Source organism: Mustela nivalis, assembly GCF_964662115.1.
Source record: "Mustela nivalis genome assembly, chromosome: 10".
NCBI classification, from domain to species: Eukaryota; Metazoa; Chordata; class Mammalia; order Carnivora; family Mustelidae; genus Mustela; species Mustela nivalis.
The window spans coordinates 6,413,528-6,430,148 of record NC_139029.1 but is presented as its reverse complement, the minus strand read 5'-3'; the positions used below and the strand labels follow the sequence as shown (position 1 = coordinate 6,430,148).

The window sequence follows — 16,621 nt, the reverse complement described above, 5'->3', positions numbered from 1 at the left end:
GACAGAGATCACAAGTAGGCAGAGAGGCAGGCAGAGAGAGAGGGGGAAGCAGGCTCCCTGCTGAGCAGAGAGCCCGACGCGGGGCCCGATCCCAGGACCCTGAGACCATGACCTGAGCCCAAGGCAGAGGTTTTAACCTAATGAGCCCCCCAGGCGCCCCTAAATGTATTCCATCTGGAACTGACTGCCACATGTAATACCAAGAAGCAGCTCTGATGCTGCCGTAAGTACATGTGCATTACTTCCAAAACACTAAGAGCCTCACTATTTTTCTGATGTACCTGCACATTGTAAAAAAAAAACTCAGATGAAACAGAAACTAAGAAACACTCATAAACCTCACCCGAAGAGATGACCTCTGCTTTTAGTTAACAGCTTTCCAGCCATATTTTTGTGCTGATCCACACTGAAATAAATGTGTTTAGTTTTACAAAAAGTGATTTTTTCACTTAACATCTTTCCATGTCAAAAAAGATACGTTTCATAAACTTGGGACGGCTCATCTTGCCAGTGCTGAAACAGGACTATGTATCATTGCAATCTAATAAGCTACCACATTCAGAACGTATTTAAAAGCCTTACTTGGCTTCAAGATCTCGGATATTTCTGAGAACTCCAGGGTTTTTTCCTTTGGAGCTGCAATCATTCTCATATTAGAGAATCAGGAAAAGTAGGTTTTAGGGACATAAACACAGTTTAACACAGCCGGCGTGTTCCAATCAAACACCGTTTGAACAGTGAGCTCCATTTTCTGTGATTTGATTTGAACACAGCTACCAGAGTTCCCGAGCCAGCCAGCGGAAGCTGCTTGTGAGTCATGCAGGGAGGCCCTGACAGGTCTCTGGGGTGCACCAAGGAAAAGTTCTCACCGCACAGCGCAGGGGTTCCCAACCAGTGCTGCACACCAGGATCACCAGAGGAGCTGGAAAAACCCAATGCCAGGCCCCATCCTCACCAGACCCTCGACCAGTGGAACCACAGTGTGTGGGAGGCAGGCACCAGGTGCTTAATTTTAAAGATCCCCAGGTGATTCGAGGGTATGGCAACGTGGGGAGGCACTGGGCCAGAGAACGATCACAACTGTTTCTGCTTCCAGCTCCGGTGGTCTTCCTCTTCCTGTTCCCATGATCTTTCCTCGCACTGCACTCTCTCCGCTGGACAAGCATCAGTGATGGTATAAAATAAAGCTATTGTCTGCCATAATGGAGGTCTTTGTCTTTTGACCGAGAAGGACATTTTGTTGATATCTGACACTGAAAGCTCCTTACTGAAACATTGAGCTGTTCAGACCACAACAGAAAAGCTAACAGTACCACGAAGGAACATTTACATCATTCGTTGAGAACGAATGTGCACTCGAATATTTCATCACTGGACTCAAGCAATCAGATGGTTTCACTTCCTCTTATCTGGCACAGACAGAATAATGTGCCGAAGGATTAAGAGAATTTTATTAGAAACCCGAACGGCAGGGGCAGCAGAAAGAGCCCTGACATAAATCCATTCAAAGCTGTTTTTTTAAAAGAATTCCATTTCGCTTTCTAATTTCCCGATACCATCTTCGCCTCTTAGCTCCATTTTGATTGATTAAAACAGAGACAGGCCCCCTTCATGTTCACCCGTGTTAGCATTGATCACGGTGTGGTCATCTGCACTGCTGTGGACTTGAGTTCTGCAGTGGGTCAGGGGCAATTAGTAGAGAGGTGCCTTGTCTAATTAGCACAGAAGAGGTCCTCAGTGAGCACTGACTTAATGTAAGAGGGAATCAAGTCAGTAAAAAGATCGATTTAATCAGGCCTCAATTTATACAAGATTGTATTCATTCATTCGTATTTTGTTATTTTTTTCCTTCACATCTTAGACGGAAAAATATTTAGTCATATGTCCGAGTATTTTTCTCTCCAAATTTCCAAGGAACCAATTCAGAAAGAAAGGGGCCTTTTCTTTTCTTTCTGGTTCTAGTGTGTTCACAGCAGTCAAGGCCCTTCATGAGGGTCTAAAGAGAAAGGTCTGTCCACAATTTACGCTTGCTGTAGGTGCGTGAATGAGCTAAGCAGTTTCCCACAGGAAGCCTGAAGGAAATGGGCAAGGCAAACAAGAAAACTACTCTGAGATTTTTCTATAGAAAGTCACTTCATCCTGCCCACTCACTGGGGCTAGAAGAAAAAAAAAAAAAAAAAAAAAGAAAGTCACTTCATGGGGTGCCTGCGTGGCTCAGTGGGTTAAAGCCTCTGCCTTCAACTCAGGTCGTGATCCCAGGGTCCTGGGATCGAGTCCCACATCGGGCTCTCTGCTCAGCGGGGAGCCTGATTCCCCCCTCCCTGCCCCGCCTACTTGTGATCTCTCTGTCAAATCTTTAAAAAAATAAAAAAATAAAAGGAGACAGGAAGACTGGATATTTAAAAAAAAGATTAAAAAAAAAAAGAAAGTCACTTCATAAAGCTGGGTTACTCTTCCTAGTATGACTGTCCTTCTCCTTGTATTTATAATAGTTTTTTTGTTTTTGTTTTTTTTTTAAATAACAAAATTTCATCCTGATTATGGTATGCCTGTTACCAGGAGGAGCAGAAGGATCCACCAAGAATCGTCTTTTTCCTAAGCTACAACATCAGGCCAAGAGCATTCCGGCGCTTGTATCATTGACTCCTGCCTAAGGCTCGCATGCGCGGAATATGTCCTGGGCTGCTAGCTCCCCGTCTTCACTGATGCATCCCTGCACACCAAATACTGTGCGGCCAGCACAGCGCTTTATGGTTTTAAGTGTGAAAACAAGGCTGATAACCTTAAAGAAAAGTGCATGTTAAAATCATCTGGGAGAAAGCATTTACTGAATGGCTTAAAGAGAAAGAACAAAGGTTTACCATGAGGGGGTACTTGAAGTAGTCACTATCGAGGGAGCACTCTTTGGCAGCGAGGGCCAGGCCTTGTAAAATGGGGATAAAGATCTGTAAGGAAAAAAAAAATCAGAAATGTAAGTTTAGGAAAACGTAAGAACAGGAGGCGTGCTAAAATAAAGTGCTGAGTCTGAATGTCTCAGCATTTCCACCTTCCCCAAGGAAAAGCTGTTTTGTTTAGAAAGGAGTCTGGTATCCGGCCACGGAGTGTGGCTCTGGCCTTCCACGAGGCTAACCATAAAGTAATATATATAGCTGAATTTTCCGGAGTTAACAGGATCTGGCAAGCCCCAATTCTCTGGCAGGACTCCGAGTGACTCAACAGAAACTCACAACTTTTGAGGCTGCTATAGAAGTCCCCAAGGGTCCTCGCTCTAGTCTACTAAATTCTCCACATCTCGACAATGACTATGTTTCCGATAACCAAGCAACTACAATCTATAAAGAAACTGGACTAAATGTTCCAGTATCATCTCAACTCTATCAGTATTTAAAAATACTCTCCCACTTCCTTCTAATTCTTTCCACCGTTCCCTATTTTGAAGAGAACAAGAAAAAGACGCCAGTAACGGATATTATCATCATTTCGTTAACTTTAATTACACAGAGCAAAGAGGTAGCTGGTAAATGTGGAGTACGTAAAAGAAAACTTGACTAGAAGGACTTACCTCTGTTTGTAAAATGTATGCACAGACATGAAGCCAGGGCTCGAGGGCACCCGGATTTATTTTCCCAAGTTTACCATCAACACTAGGGCACCCTGTCACCATGCACAATTTGCTCAGCGTAGCTCATCTACAAATGTCACCATGCACTCACTGACCGACTCACTTAGGGAGTTGGTTGGGATTCCAGACCAGTAACATTAAGGAGAAGATGGTATGAACAACAGCTGAAACCCCAAATGTCAACAAGCTGACATGGGAGTGCTCTATAAAGGCCCTAGGAAATCTGAAAAATTCCCTTTCCTACTAATTTCATCCCATTGTACTGTGTAGCCTGGTCATTTAAGGAGCCCAGGATTTAAAAAAATAAAAAAGAAAGAAAGGTGCTCTGGATTACAAAGTGTCTGTGGAGTGTCTTGAGGTAAAAAGATAGCTCTGGAAGAGATCATCCCAGTTTTTGCAACTCAAAACCATCAGGACAGAAGTAATATGCTGTCAGAAGCTGACTAAAAATGGACAGGTAAAGCTTAGGGGTGGTGATGGGCGGGTGACAATATTATAATCAGAAACACAAAACTGAAGTTCCCAAATCACCAAAATAAATTTCACAATTGGTCATCTAGAAAAATGTCAAAACTTTTTTCCAGAATGCTATAAAGAAAACATCTTAGTGTTTTCTAGTAGACTTATCCTCTTTTGCAGGTAGGATTTAATTTATAATAGACAAGTCTAGCTGTAATATTTTTCAAATAGTCAAGCATTATAATATTCGTGTGACTTAATTTTTTTTAAGTTTTTTGTTTATTTATTTGAGACAGAGCACGAGCAGAGGGAGGAGCAGAAGGAGAGGGAGAAGCAGACTCCCCGCTGAGCAGAGAGCCTGATGTAGGGCTTGATCCCAGGACCCCAAGATCATGACATGAGCTGAAGGCAGATGCTTAACCACCTGAGCCACCCAGATGCCCCTGACTTGGGTATTTTAAACGATTCTCTTGTTTTCAAATAAACACCTTTGAGCAATGACAAAAAAATATAAGTATTCATCTCCAATCCTAAATTCTAACTACTATTTATTTATCTGTGAACATCTCAAACATTAAAAGGAGACGGAAGTTTCAAAGATTTATAGGTCAAATTTGCCAAACTCCTGGGGCGCCTGGGTGGCTCAGTGGGTTAAGCCTCTACTTTCAGCTCGGGTCGTGGTCTCAGGGTCCTGGGATCGAGCCCCATGTCGGGCGCTCTGCTCGGCGGGGAGCCTGCTTCCTCCTCTCCCTCTGCCTGCCTCTCTGCCTACTTGTGATCTCTGTCTATCAAATAAATAAATAAAATATTTTAAAAAAAATTTGCCAAACTCTTCAGACAAAAAAGTGAAGTGCTGTTTTCCACTCACTCATCATTTCTCTCTAAGAAAAAAGCACATGGTAATGCAAAGACAGACAAGGAGTGATCAGGACTGAGTGGCAGAAGAGGCATCAGAATGCTATGATTAAAAAGAAACAGTGGGGGGCACCTGGGCAGCTCAGTGGGTTAAGCGTCCGACTCTTCGATTTTGGCTCAGGGCATCTCAGGGTTGTGAGATTGAGCCCCACACCCCATGGGGCCTGCTTAAGATTCTCTTTGCCCCTACCCCCGTCTGCCCCAGCCCCCGGAGGAAAATAAAAACCAACAGTTGATGCACAACACTGCGAATGCACTAAAAGCCACTGGATTGGTTCGTTTTATGTTATGCGCATTTCATCTCAATTGAAAAAAAAGGGGTCACTTCACAACGTTTGTGTAAGTTTCTTTATGAGTAAGATAAGCATAACACAGCCCTTCCAGCTGATCACGGGGCCGATTTTACAGAGCTAAAGCTACTCTGGGTTCCTCAAATGATGTCTTGTACAACAGGGAGAGTGTTCTCATTTTTTTTTTAAGATTATTTTTTAAGTTATTTCCCACCCAATGTGGGGGTCGAGCTCACAACCAAAGATCAAGAGTTGTATGCTCCACTGACTGAGCCAGCCGGGTGCCGCAGAAAAGTACTCTAATTAATGCATATCACGTAAACAACAGATGGCTCCCCTTAAACCTTCCAAGATGGTTATTTATTCTCTGTTTTCTTTTCTTTTCTTTTTTTTTTTAAGTAGGTTCCATGCCAAAGTGGAGCCCAACCTGGGGCTTGATCCCATAACTCTGAGAGCAAGACCTGAGTTGGACTAAGTCAGATGCTTAACTGACTGAGCCCCTCAGGAGCCTAACAGCTGTTTATTTTCATCAGAATTCATTTTTCTCTCTCCAGAGAGGAAAAGCTCACTATGCTGCCTTGAGTATTCCTGCAAGTCAACAAGACCATCATCTAAGAAAAGTAGTCGATGAATTCCTAACACGGTCATGACGCTTAACTAGGAGTTTTGCTTTGGGATTCTTCTTTTACTAACATTTTGAAAACTGCTAAAAACACAATTCCTGAGATTTCAAATTAATAGTTACAAATAATATTAGGTATAAAAAAATCAATCATATCACTTAGAGCTACTGCCTTTGTTCTGTGTAGAAAGAAACAATCATACAGTAAATTATAAGAAAGTGTCATAAAAATCCTTCCATCACCGGAAACGGCTTGCGTGAGAGCTGCCGTGGCAAAGTGTTCATGTCACGACACAGGCTGGAACACAGCGACCAAGCGTGATGCCAAAGTTTCACCTCAGAAGAAACCTTTCGGACTAAATAAATAGCTTTATTCCTAAATATCCCAAATCTGCATTTTCACTTGACTTCACACAGTGAGATATAAAAACTGCATGAATACTTAATGAAAGAAGTAATTAGCAAGATATGAGACATCGTTCCCAGTTGAGTGGCGAGAAGACAAAAGATCCTGTCGGGTACGCAGACTGCACTGGGCTAATTTGGTCGCTGGTTTACTAATCTCCTTTTTGCAAACTTGGAGAACTAATTTTCGACATGACTCAACCGGCAAATGCACGTCATGTTGTGTGCCATCTCTTAGTATGCCTGTGTTGAAAGCACCTTGACATCAGGGACAGAGCCTCAGGTGACTTCTTACCTCTCAAGGCACTCAGCACTGCTTACAACACTCGCAGCCTGACGGCTTGAAATGGACAAATGATCTAAACCATGCAGCTGTCAATCTGGTTATCTCGAGAGAGAAATCTCAGGTAGATCTCTCTGAGCAATGAACACAAGTGTGTTCAAAATCTGAAACCGAAGTTTTCAGTATAGTGTCTTGAGAAATCAGCCTTGGCATAGAAGCTCCTATGTTAAACGTGCCAGCGGCAAATTCACAAAGCCTCACCTGCTTGAACACTTCTTCATCCTGGTGAGTGGTCCGCACCAGCTCCTGCATGAAGCCATACGGGAGATTCCTGCACAGCATATACGGCACCAGGAAGGACGGCTGCTGCATGGACCTGCGGACCCACAAGAGGCAAACCGCGACAGCTCAGCTCATCAGTGTGTGACAATACGGCGCATGGGCTGTCACGCCGGCAGAAGTGTCCAAACGTCAAACTTTAAATCTCTCAAATATTCTACACAACAATTTTGGCAAAAGACCAACCTTAAATTGTTCATCATCGCTTTTTGGTCTTTTGAATGAAGAGACTGTAGAAAGTTTCAAAGAAGCCATCTTTTCCTACAGTCAAGCCCTTAAAAAATAAAGCATTACCCCAAAATGAAGCATTATAGGTCTCTTTTACTTATTTGTTTATGATGCAGCCAACTGAAAGGAAAAAGATCAGCGATGGGTGAGGACTTTTAAATAAAACTCTTGTTAATTTTAACCACAGAATATTTCTTGAGGTTTTGATCTTGATGATCTTGATGTTTATCCTTTCTTTCTTCTTCTTCTTCTTCTTCTTTTTTTTCCTTTTGAAGGTTTATTTATTTATGTAATCTCTATACCCAATGATGTGGGACTCAAACTCATGACCTTGGGAGATCAAGAGTTCTTCGCTCCCCTGACTGAGCGAGCCAGGTGCCCCCACCTTTTCCTTCTTTTTGACAAGTTTCAAACCCAGATGGTTCTGGAACAGAGAGTAATAGAAGAGAACCAGAACAAATAAATGTTGCGACTTTGCCATTTCTTCCTTAGGTGTTTTCGCATCACTTTTCCTTCCTTCTATTCCTTCAGATATTTAAGTAAAAGAAGTGAAATACATAAATACTCTTTTCATTGAACTCGAAACCTTGATGGAGCCCTCCGAAACAATCAATAACGTAGTCTGTACTTCGGGGGGATTCCTGAACAAACTGCTCTCCCACTATTATTTATCACCGAGTAACAGAAACTGACTGTAGGATACATGGAAAGTGAGAACCTGCACATTTTTTTCAAAGCTCTCCCCTGGTTTCAAGGAGCCTTGATGCTGACCTAGGTCAACAGCGGTCTAGAAGTAAAGCCGACAGAGAGTGTTTCATTTTCCTGGTGTTACAGAGCAAGAACAGGACCTCCTGGGTCATCCAGTCAACCCCTTTCATCTTGCAGGTGAGAAAGTGCCTTATCCAAGGTGAGGCAAGTCGGCCGGACAGCCCGACGTCTGCTGACAGACAGAGTCCTCTCCCTGCTACCCCGGGTGCACCCGGTTCCTCCTACCTTGGCTGCGTGAGGGAACCCTGCAGGACTAGCGCAGTATGGGATATGCACTGCGAGCGGATGTTGCTCAGAAGCTGGCTGACTGCCGGCTGGCTGCACGTCTGAAAGAGAAAGCCAAGGTCAGGACCGCAAAAACCAACAGAATACGCTTGCGCTGTTGAAAACGGACAAGAATCAGGAGACGTCCATCCCCAGGACGTGGCACACTTTTCTCTTGCTTGACTCGTGACAAACAAACTAGAGTAACTATATCGTCCCCGTGTGCTGCCTCCGCCCAACTCCACAGTCAGAGCAGAGGGAGCGGGAGAGTGAGGCGCCCATGTTCTGCTTCCGCTAAGGTTCAGTGCGACAAACCCCGGAGAGGCCATCACAAATACGTAACTAACAGGTGGACAAGTGGACTAGTCTGGGAAACCAGAAGTGGACAACGAATACGGAAAGAAATAATAAAGTTGGCATGAAACAGGAGAAAAAGCACAGCTTCTGGAGTTTAAATCCCGTTTTTGTGACTTTTATGTGATTGCAGACAATCACTCAGTATCTCTGAGGTGCATTTGCCTCTTCGTACAGTAAAAATAGTTCCTGCCTACACTAGGTCAACCGAACAGCCGTGACATCTGAGCTCCTACAGACGGAGCCCAGGGTCGGTGGTCCCTCCGTGAGCACTTGTCACAGTCTATCGGACACTGTGAGGGCCATGGAAGACCCTGGTGGCAACGGCACTTGGCACCATCACTTCTTCCTGCCAGGACGTGCGTTCTGTGAGCTCTTTGCGTGTTTCGTTCACTGCGAACGCCCTGAGCTCCCAGCTCGGCGCCTGGCACATAACACATGCCGGAGAACCACCTCCCTCACTGACTAAGGGAAGAAATGTTCCCCAAGGGGGCAGATGATGATTTATCATAAAAATAACCAGGTTCGCATGGGTTTTTAACTGGATCTGTTTCGTATTACCTTTGGTGCTTTTTTTTCCTCTATTCCAACTCGGTCAAAACACTCGATGAGGTAGTTCAGCATGTCTGTCTCCTTGCAGGTCTCAATGGTGAAATGGTCGCTGTAGGAATCCCAGGTACTTGCCCCACCAGAGGCTCCCAAACTTCGGAGAAGAGAACAGAAAATTGGTGATTCTTACCCCTTCTCAATGGATCATTTTGACAGAGTTTGCATTTCTGTAGCAGAAAGCCCGTTAGGATCCCTGCACCCACGACAAAGCACAGACACCCATGCAGCCGAGGCCGGAACGGATGCTCACTGCGCCTGCTCCAAGTCCAGCAACAGGAACTCCTGCTAAACACCGTACTGACCTAAGAAGAGAGTTGGATCAGAGACCCAACACCTTATCTTACTGGGAATGGCCACTGTCAAAGCCAGGAGGACTAGGAACTGTTACTGGGCTGGGCATTAGAAGGGCTAGCACATGGATTTAAATCAAACCGGCCCAGCTTCACTCAAGCTGACTCGGAGGCGGAGACCAGACGACGCTACTGCTGTCACTGAACTCAGCAGGAGTAAAGTAACGAAGGCGAACAAGAAGACCCCTTCTCACGACTTCTGGCATAACCTCAAAAGCCTTCAGCCAGCCTTTGGCAATAGGACCACAGGAGGAGAACCGTCCAGTTACAGAAAGAAACATAAACCTACTTGTATTAACGTAAAAAATTTCCAAAACTTTCCATGAAAAAGTCAAAGTTGTACAGTAAACACAAAACAAAAATCCTGTGTAGGGTTATCCCAACTCGGGTTCTATTCCGGCTGTGCTGCTTGCCTGTCACCTGACCCTAGAATCTTCTCTTCTCCTCTGCTGTGAGGCTTAAAGGAAACCAAACCGAAGTGCTTTGTAAAACAGAAGCAGGACACAGCACGAAGCGCTGTTATGATGAGCAATTAACTATTCACCGAGACCAAAGCCAAACATTCTCTCAAGGGCTAGGTGTGAGGAAATGAAAGTGGAGATCAGCCATCGACAAGTCACAGACCAAATCTGATGTTTAGCTCACAAATTTATTCGATACACACGAAAGATACAAAGAGAGTAATCATGGCACCAGAGAGGCTAGGAATTTTGAAATGAAAAGGAAATGAGAAAGCATAAACTTAGCAAAAAAATTACCTATGAAAGATGACAAAGGATGGGAAGAACAGCATGACCTTGAAAGGCCCACCCATGCCTACTTCGACTGGGACAGACAATTAAAGGCTAGAAACCGACAGGACTAATAGGGATTGAGGTATTAACAACACGTTATGCAGGTAGATGCATAGATATACATGACTAATTCTGGAATATATGCATAACTGACCTCAGAATTTTAGAAAAATCCAGCTGACCCTTGAATAACACAGGGTTTAGGAGTGCCAACTCCATGCAACTGAAAATTGCATTTAACTTCTGATTCCCCAAAAACTTAATGACTAACAGCCTATTTTGCCTTACTAATAATGTAACAGTGGATTACCATGTATTTTGTATAGGTATCATATACTGTATTCTTACAGTATATTCTTAAAAACTATTCTTAAGCTAAAAAAACCAAAATACTGTTAAGAAAACCATAAAGGAGCGGCGCCTGGATGGCTCAGTGGATAAAAGCCTCTGCCTTCGGCTCAGGTCATGATCCTGGGGGTCCTGGGATCGAGCCCCGCGTTGGGTTCTCCGCTCCATGGGGAGCCTGCTTCCCCCTCTCTCTCTGCCTGCCTCTCTGCCTACCTGTGATCTTTCTCTGTCAAATAAATAAAATAAAAAATCTTAAAAAAAAAAAAAAAAGAAAACCATACAGAAGAGAAAATACATTTACAGTACTGCACTGTATTTATTGAAAAAAATCCACATATATGTGGATCTGTGCAGCTCAAACCCCTGGTGCTCAGAGATTTGACCTTGGAATTAAAGTATGGTATTAAAATTACAAAGATGAAAACAATGCCAGTTTTAAATCCAAGGCCTTCAGGCCAGAGTCTAGTAAATCTGAATTCCTACAATCTGCTCTACAGCTCGGACAGAACGGAGGAGAGAAGAAAGCACTGTGGCGGGTGGCGGGGGGGCGGGGGATGACAAAAAGCAACCATGAGAAACACCAAAACTCATCCACAAATAGGAGAAGTGTGGTGAATCCCCAAAAGTAGAAAGGGGAAAGGGAGGTATTTTCTTACGGTACCATCTCAGTTTCAAGCTCTCTGTGATTCTTTCCTCTTCTGTCTGATGTCAGCCCATCATTATTCACTGCACTTCCGAAGATGAACTTGACCAACACAGGCTTTCCCCAGACCCAACTAAGGTTAATTTTCCTTTGAGTGCCTCTCACAGAAAACAATGAAAACCGATCTGCCTCATGTTTAAAATGAAAATTTCAATTATACATCTCCTTGATAATAAGACCCAAATTTTTCTCATTTTTACACTTCTGATGAAAAGTGTCTTACATCTGATGCCGTTAAGTCCTTGCTAGCTGCAAAGGGTCAGTACCCACAGCCAGCACACAAACACCTGCGTGAAGTCAGTGGGCTTACGCAGTGGCCACCAAAACTAGGGTCCATCCTCAGCTGACACATTCCACTGAATTTTAACTTAAAACACCTCAAAGCCAACTGAGGTATCTTCACAGCTGTTTCACTGAGACATGAAAAGTGACAATGTATGTAGAAGATTGTCTCATGCCAGGCAATGCAATGAAAGGCACCCAGAATATATTGGAGAATTTTCATAGCTAAAAGAAGTTCGTATATTTTGGTGATCATCTGTCAGACACCAAAAAACACTTTAGCTAACTCTCAAGAACAGAAGACGACTAAAAAAATGAAATAAAATTTAACCAAATAGGAAATGCAGAATAAACTCCAGCATCTGTCCGTAGATTACTGATTTTAAGATTGGCCCTAAAGGTGGGGAAGTAAACCACGATCCTCTGGCATGAACAGTGGCCGGTCTCAACAACGCTTCACACAGGTCTCAATGATCAAAATGCACAACGATCTTCAGGTTCAAGGTGAGAGCACCGGACTCCAATTTTGAATGCCACGCTGAAGGAGGCAGTGGTGTAGTGTTTGTGTGCATGTGTTCATGCTAGCAATAAACATCCTTAGAGTTTTAAAATAACATTTCATTTTCCCCTAAACAAGTTATTCTGAAAGTCATGATGCTTTTAACAACTGTGACACATGGAATACCACATTGGAAATATGTCACATTCCAGTCCTGTGAGTATCTACAAACTTATACCTCCTTCTGGGAGAATGTGTGAGCCATTTTCTGGTAACTACATCAACAGTCCAATTTAACAAACTGATTACTTCCCATAATAGAAATAGACCTGAATCCTTCTGGGGAGCCAACGTGCATGAGATCTGCACAAGCCGAATCCCATTTGAAATGTACCAAGAAAACATGTTCCTTGGTAATTTCTTCTATAAAGGCATGAATAATCTCTCTCCTATGTAACCCACTTTTTTGAATGCAGACTTGAGAATGCTGTGTTTTCTCAGTGCAAGGCAAAGTCAGAGCAGTGGGGTTCAAGCAGTGTGAATTCACTGAACAAATGTTCACGGCGTGCCGTGTATTCCAGGCGCTGTTGTAGGCTCTGGGGGCAGCACACGGAATGGAACAGAGCCTGCTGGTACGGGGATTATACTCTAGAGCAGGGGACAGTCCAAAACAATACAGGAATGCTATGAAGAACAACGAAAGCGGAGCATGGTGACAGAGATGGGCAGTAAGTATGCGTGTGTGTTTTCTGTCACGTGTACTCTGACCCTCTGTGAGGGTGGTCTGTAGACGGGGACCTGAGGGCGTCAGGGCGGTCATCTTGGGGACAGCTGTCCAAAGAGAGGAAGTAAGCGCGAAGACCTAAGGCATCAGTGACGATGCCAAGTGAGGTCAAGAACAGGGTGACAAGGGGTTACCTGGGTGGCTCAGTTGGTTGGGCAACTGCCTTCGGCTCAGGTCACTATCCCAGAATCCCAGGACTGAGCCCTGCATCGGGCTCCCAGCTCCGTGGGAAGTCTGCTTCTCCTTCTGACCTTCTCCCCTTTCATGCTCTCTCTCTCACTCTAATAAATAAATAAAATCTTAAAAAAAAAAAAAAAAAGAACAGGGTGGCACGCCGCAGAAGGTGTAGGCGAGGGGAGGCACGTGAGGTTGGAAAGGAGGAATGCACGCGTGCGTGTGGTATGTGCACGTGTGTGTACGGGAGACCAAGGGTCCCGTGGGTCAGGGCAAGGCTCTGCGTTTTACTCTGTGTGAGCAGGGACGTCGCTGGAGCGTCTGGAGACCGACATGGTGGGAGTGTGTCCATGTTTCCTCTCCAAGCAGTGACGGGCCGCAGAAACGAGGGGTGAATGTGACCCTCTTTTACCATTTGCTAACTGTCCCTTTCTCTACTCACACCGGTTCCTGACCCTGAAGATTCCGCCTCCTTCACGGAAATATCTGAGCAGTTACAAATAGATTTCTTTCCCAGCAAACACTTGGAAAAACTTTGCTCAGAGCAAATGCGACGTTATCTTCAGTACAAGACGATTCTCTCACTGCTGGTTCCACTCCTGCATCAGGTCAATCCTCAGAATTCAAACAGCTCCTCTCACAGAGGGCTACAGGACGTCACAGGAGCCATGTTCTGCCTTTCTTAAGTTAATCCTCCTCATCCCCACCACAGATAATTAACATTGGAACATGTGTCCCAACTACTGTAACCTGTCAGCGCCACCAGGCGAGCAGGACAGGGGGCCGGAGGGGGACAGATGCGGCCCCTGTTGCTCCTTCTACAACACTCATCTCACCGGGCAAGGCGCAGGTGCAGAAACTGCTCACCTGAATGTAAATGAAATTCTGGGAAGATCGACTGGCAAGAAAATACCTGGTTCTTCCTGATCACTCAAATTAACAAGGTTTTTTGTGACCCCCTCTTGGTTTGGGCCCTACGTGCACTTTTGAGTGCCTATTTGCTTAATCAGTTATGTATTTTTCTACATCCTCTCACATTCTGCTTGAAAGCGATTCAGAAAGTTAAGAAGTTGCCAAAATCTGGAGAGATCAGATTCCATTTTAACAGCCAGCAAAGGACCTGCCAACTGAATGGAATTTTGTAATTACCGAGTAAAAGGCTGGCACTTCCTTGCCAAGAACAGAGTAAAAGCATGAACACTGAGGAGCGAGGTAGCCAGTGAGGGCGAGAACAGCAAGTGAGGGCGAGAACAGCACGAGCACTACCGCGAGCAAAGCGTGGGGTGCGGCAGGTGAGTTCCGGACTCGGGCCTTGCCGCGTACTTAGTTACGCGACTGACCTCCCTGTCCCCCGGGGTTCCTTATGGTAGCTGGGAGGGCCGCTGTGAGGACAGAGGGATAATGTGTGCAGAGTGCTGGCACGGGGTCTGGCCCGCGATGCTCAGTATTTAGAGCTATCATTACACAGTTATCTCCCGTTGTAGCTGCCGAATCTAGATCAGAGACGAGGCTGGGATGCTAGGAGCCCAGTGCTAGTAAAAGCAGCACACAATCTGGTACCTTCATGAGTGCAAGCTGGAGATAAATAGGCCAGGGAGAGAGAGCATTTCTCTCACCATTTACAGTAAAACCGATTAACAAAGCACTTCCATCATGTACAGAAACGGATTCCTAAAAAGGATGCCTGCTGCATTACTGTAATCGCGCAGCGGGATTTTATCCACGTGAAAAAGACACTTCCACCTTCGGGAAATTTACTTGAGAAACAGTAACACAACGTTCAACCCAATACAAATATCAACCTTCCTGAATCGATATCCCACCCTGCACCAGCATTCCTTTCTCTCCTTGTGTACTCTCTCTAATGTTTCTTCTGAACGCTGTCAAATTTAATGAAGTATACCTAAGGCCTAGTGCCGTCTCTATTTATAACCCGGAGTTATTTTTGAACAGTGCTGAGCACAAATACCAAATCAGTCCAGTGGAAACTTCAATTTAAGAGCAAAATCGTAAGACAATGAGTCAGAGGTTCAGAAGGAAGGTGCTATTATATCTTCTTGCCCAAAGTCACCTAGAGAACCCAAGCAGTCTTTTTTCACACGGCTTCCGGGGGTGTGGGGGAACATTCAGCAGCATCGCGAACTAAGTGTCAGCCTTGACTGTCATTCCAGAGGCTGTCTAAACAAGGATCTAGCTTCACTGCGGTCAAGGAGGTGATCAGTGAAATTTAAGGTTAGAAGTGGAAGCAGAATCAGTTATACCAGACGGGATGGCCCCACACACTCTTAAATAGATTGCCACACCCGGCTGGGGCAGGAGAGGGGGAAACACACACACACACACGTACACAGCCCCGTTGCCATTCCTAAGTAGCAGCAGTCCATGCAACCGCACATAAGGAAACATGCCCCCACTGTGTACGGTTTGCTCACATCTGGCAGCTTAAAAGAAAACCCGCCATAGATGAACGAAGGGTCCCTCATTTCAGACCTTAGGCTTGATGACTCATCTTTAATCTGCTGTTTGTGTCTCTGATAAATGATTACACATAAGCGTTCCTCCAACCTTACCAGGCAACAACGAGGAAGACTTTCCTAGGTGCCACTTTACCCTAGGGTAAGGTCCTAACGCCTCACTCCATGCAAGCTCGCCACATCCTGCCTCTCCAGGCCGTCTCGTTTGACCTGCCCTGTTTAAGATTCGAAGCACGGCCCTAGTGAGGGCTTATAAAAGTTAGTTCCTAAGCACCTATGCACATGCAGGGGTGAGACTCCATTCCTCCGATACCTGGACCCAAACTGGACACAAGAAAACTCATCACCACCACCACCACCTTCATCATCACCATCACCATCTTCTTCTTCATCTTCATCACTACTGTCGCCAGAAAGCGCGAGGAAGAGGAAGGAGAGAGGACTGTCGTACATACTACCACAACAGAAGCAAAAAAGGTCATCAGGGAACAAAGGAAAAGACAAGAAGTGGAAATCTTTTGTAACTACTATCGCTTTTTAATTAAATGTTATGCTAAAAGTTCTGGTTACGGACATGCAGAAAAACAATTCATCTCAATGACAGAAAGACGCAGGTACATGGTGGGGGGCCAGGCACATTGGATTAGTGGCATTCTGTTAGGGCTCTTTTCCAACAGGTTCAAATCAAAGGGTCAAGGCACAAGCACGGGCCCAGACCAGTGGTCAGAGGTAAGGGGCACAGGCCCAGACTTGCTCCCGCCACCCCGGGGGCTAACTGTATTCCAACTATGATCGACCACAGTACAGAGGGCTATAAAGTGCTCTGTGAGCCCCAACTCTCAAGTCGAACTGCCCACAGCCTCTGGACCTCATCTGTAAAGAGCAATGACACATGAACTGGATTTCAAAAAACGGAAAGTGACTCCTTTTTTTTTTTTGGACAGGAAGGAGGAAGAGTGAGGGGTAAGAACAGACTAAGGGACGCACCATGGACACCCACAACTTCAGGTTATCAAAGCCTGGCAGAAGCACGGACTTGGGCGCGAGCCTACCGG

At 44.9% G+C, this 16,621-nt stretch overlaps 1 protein-coding gene across 2 annotated transcripts in view; it reads right to left on the bottom strand.

Moving 5' to 3' along the window:
• The window catches only part of UBE4B (ubiquitination factor E4B), a 122,395-nt gene that overhangs the window by 38,321 nt on the left and 67,453 nt on the right, over nucleotides 1-16,621 (bottom strand). For both annotated transcript variants that reach the window (XM_082685376.1, XM_082685375.1), the window contains 4 exons: nucleotides 9,111-9,252; nucleotides 8,157-8,257; nucleotides 6,858-6,972; nucleotides 2,862-2,945 (listed from right to left, as the gene is read on the bottom strand). In XM_082685376.1, the coding sequence (XP_082541502.1) occupies nucleotides 2,862-2,945; nucleotides 6,858-6,972; nucleotides 8,157-8,257; nucleotides 9,111-9,252 (442 nt within the window). The remainder of the gene's footprint in view (nucleotides 1-2,861; nucleotides 2,946-6,857; nucleotides 6,973-8,156; nucleotides 8,258-9,110; nucleotides 9,253-16,621) is intronic.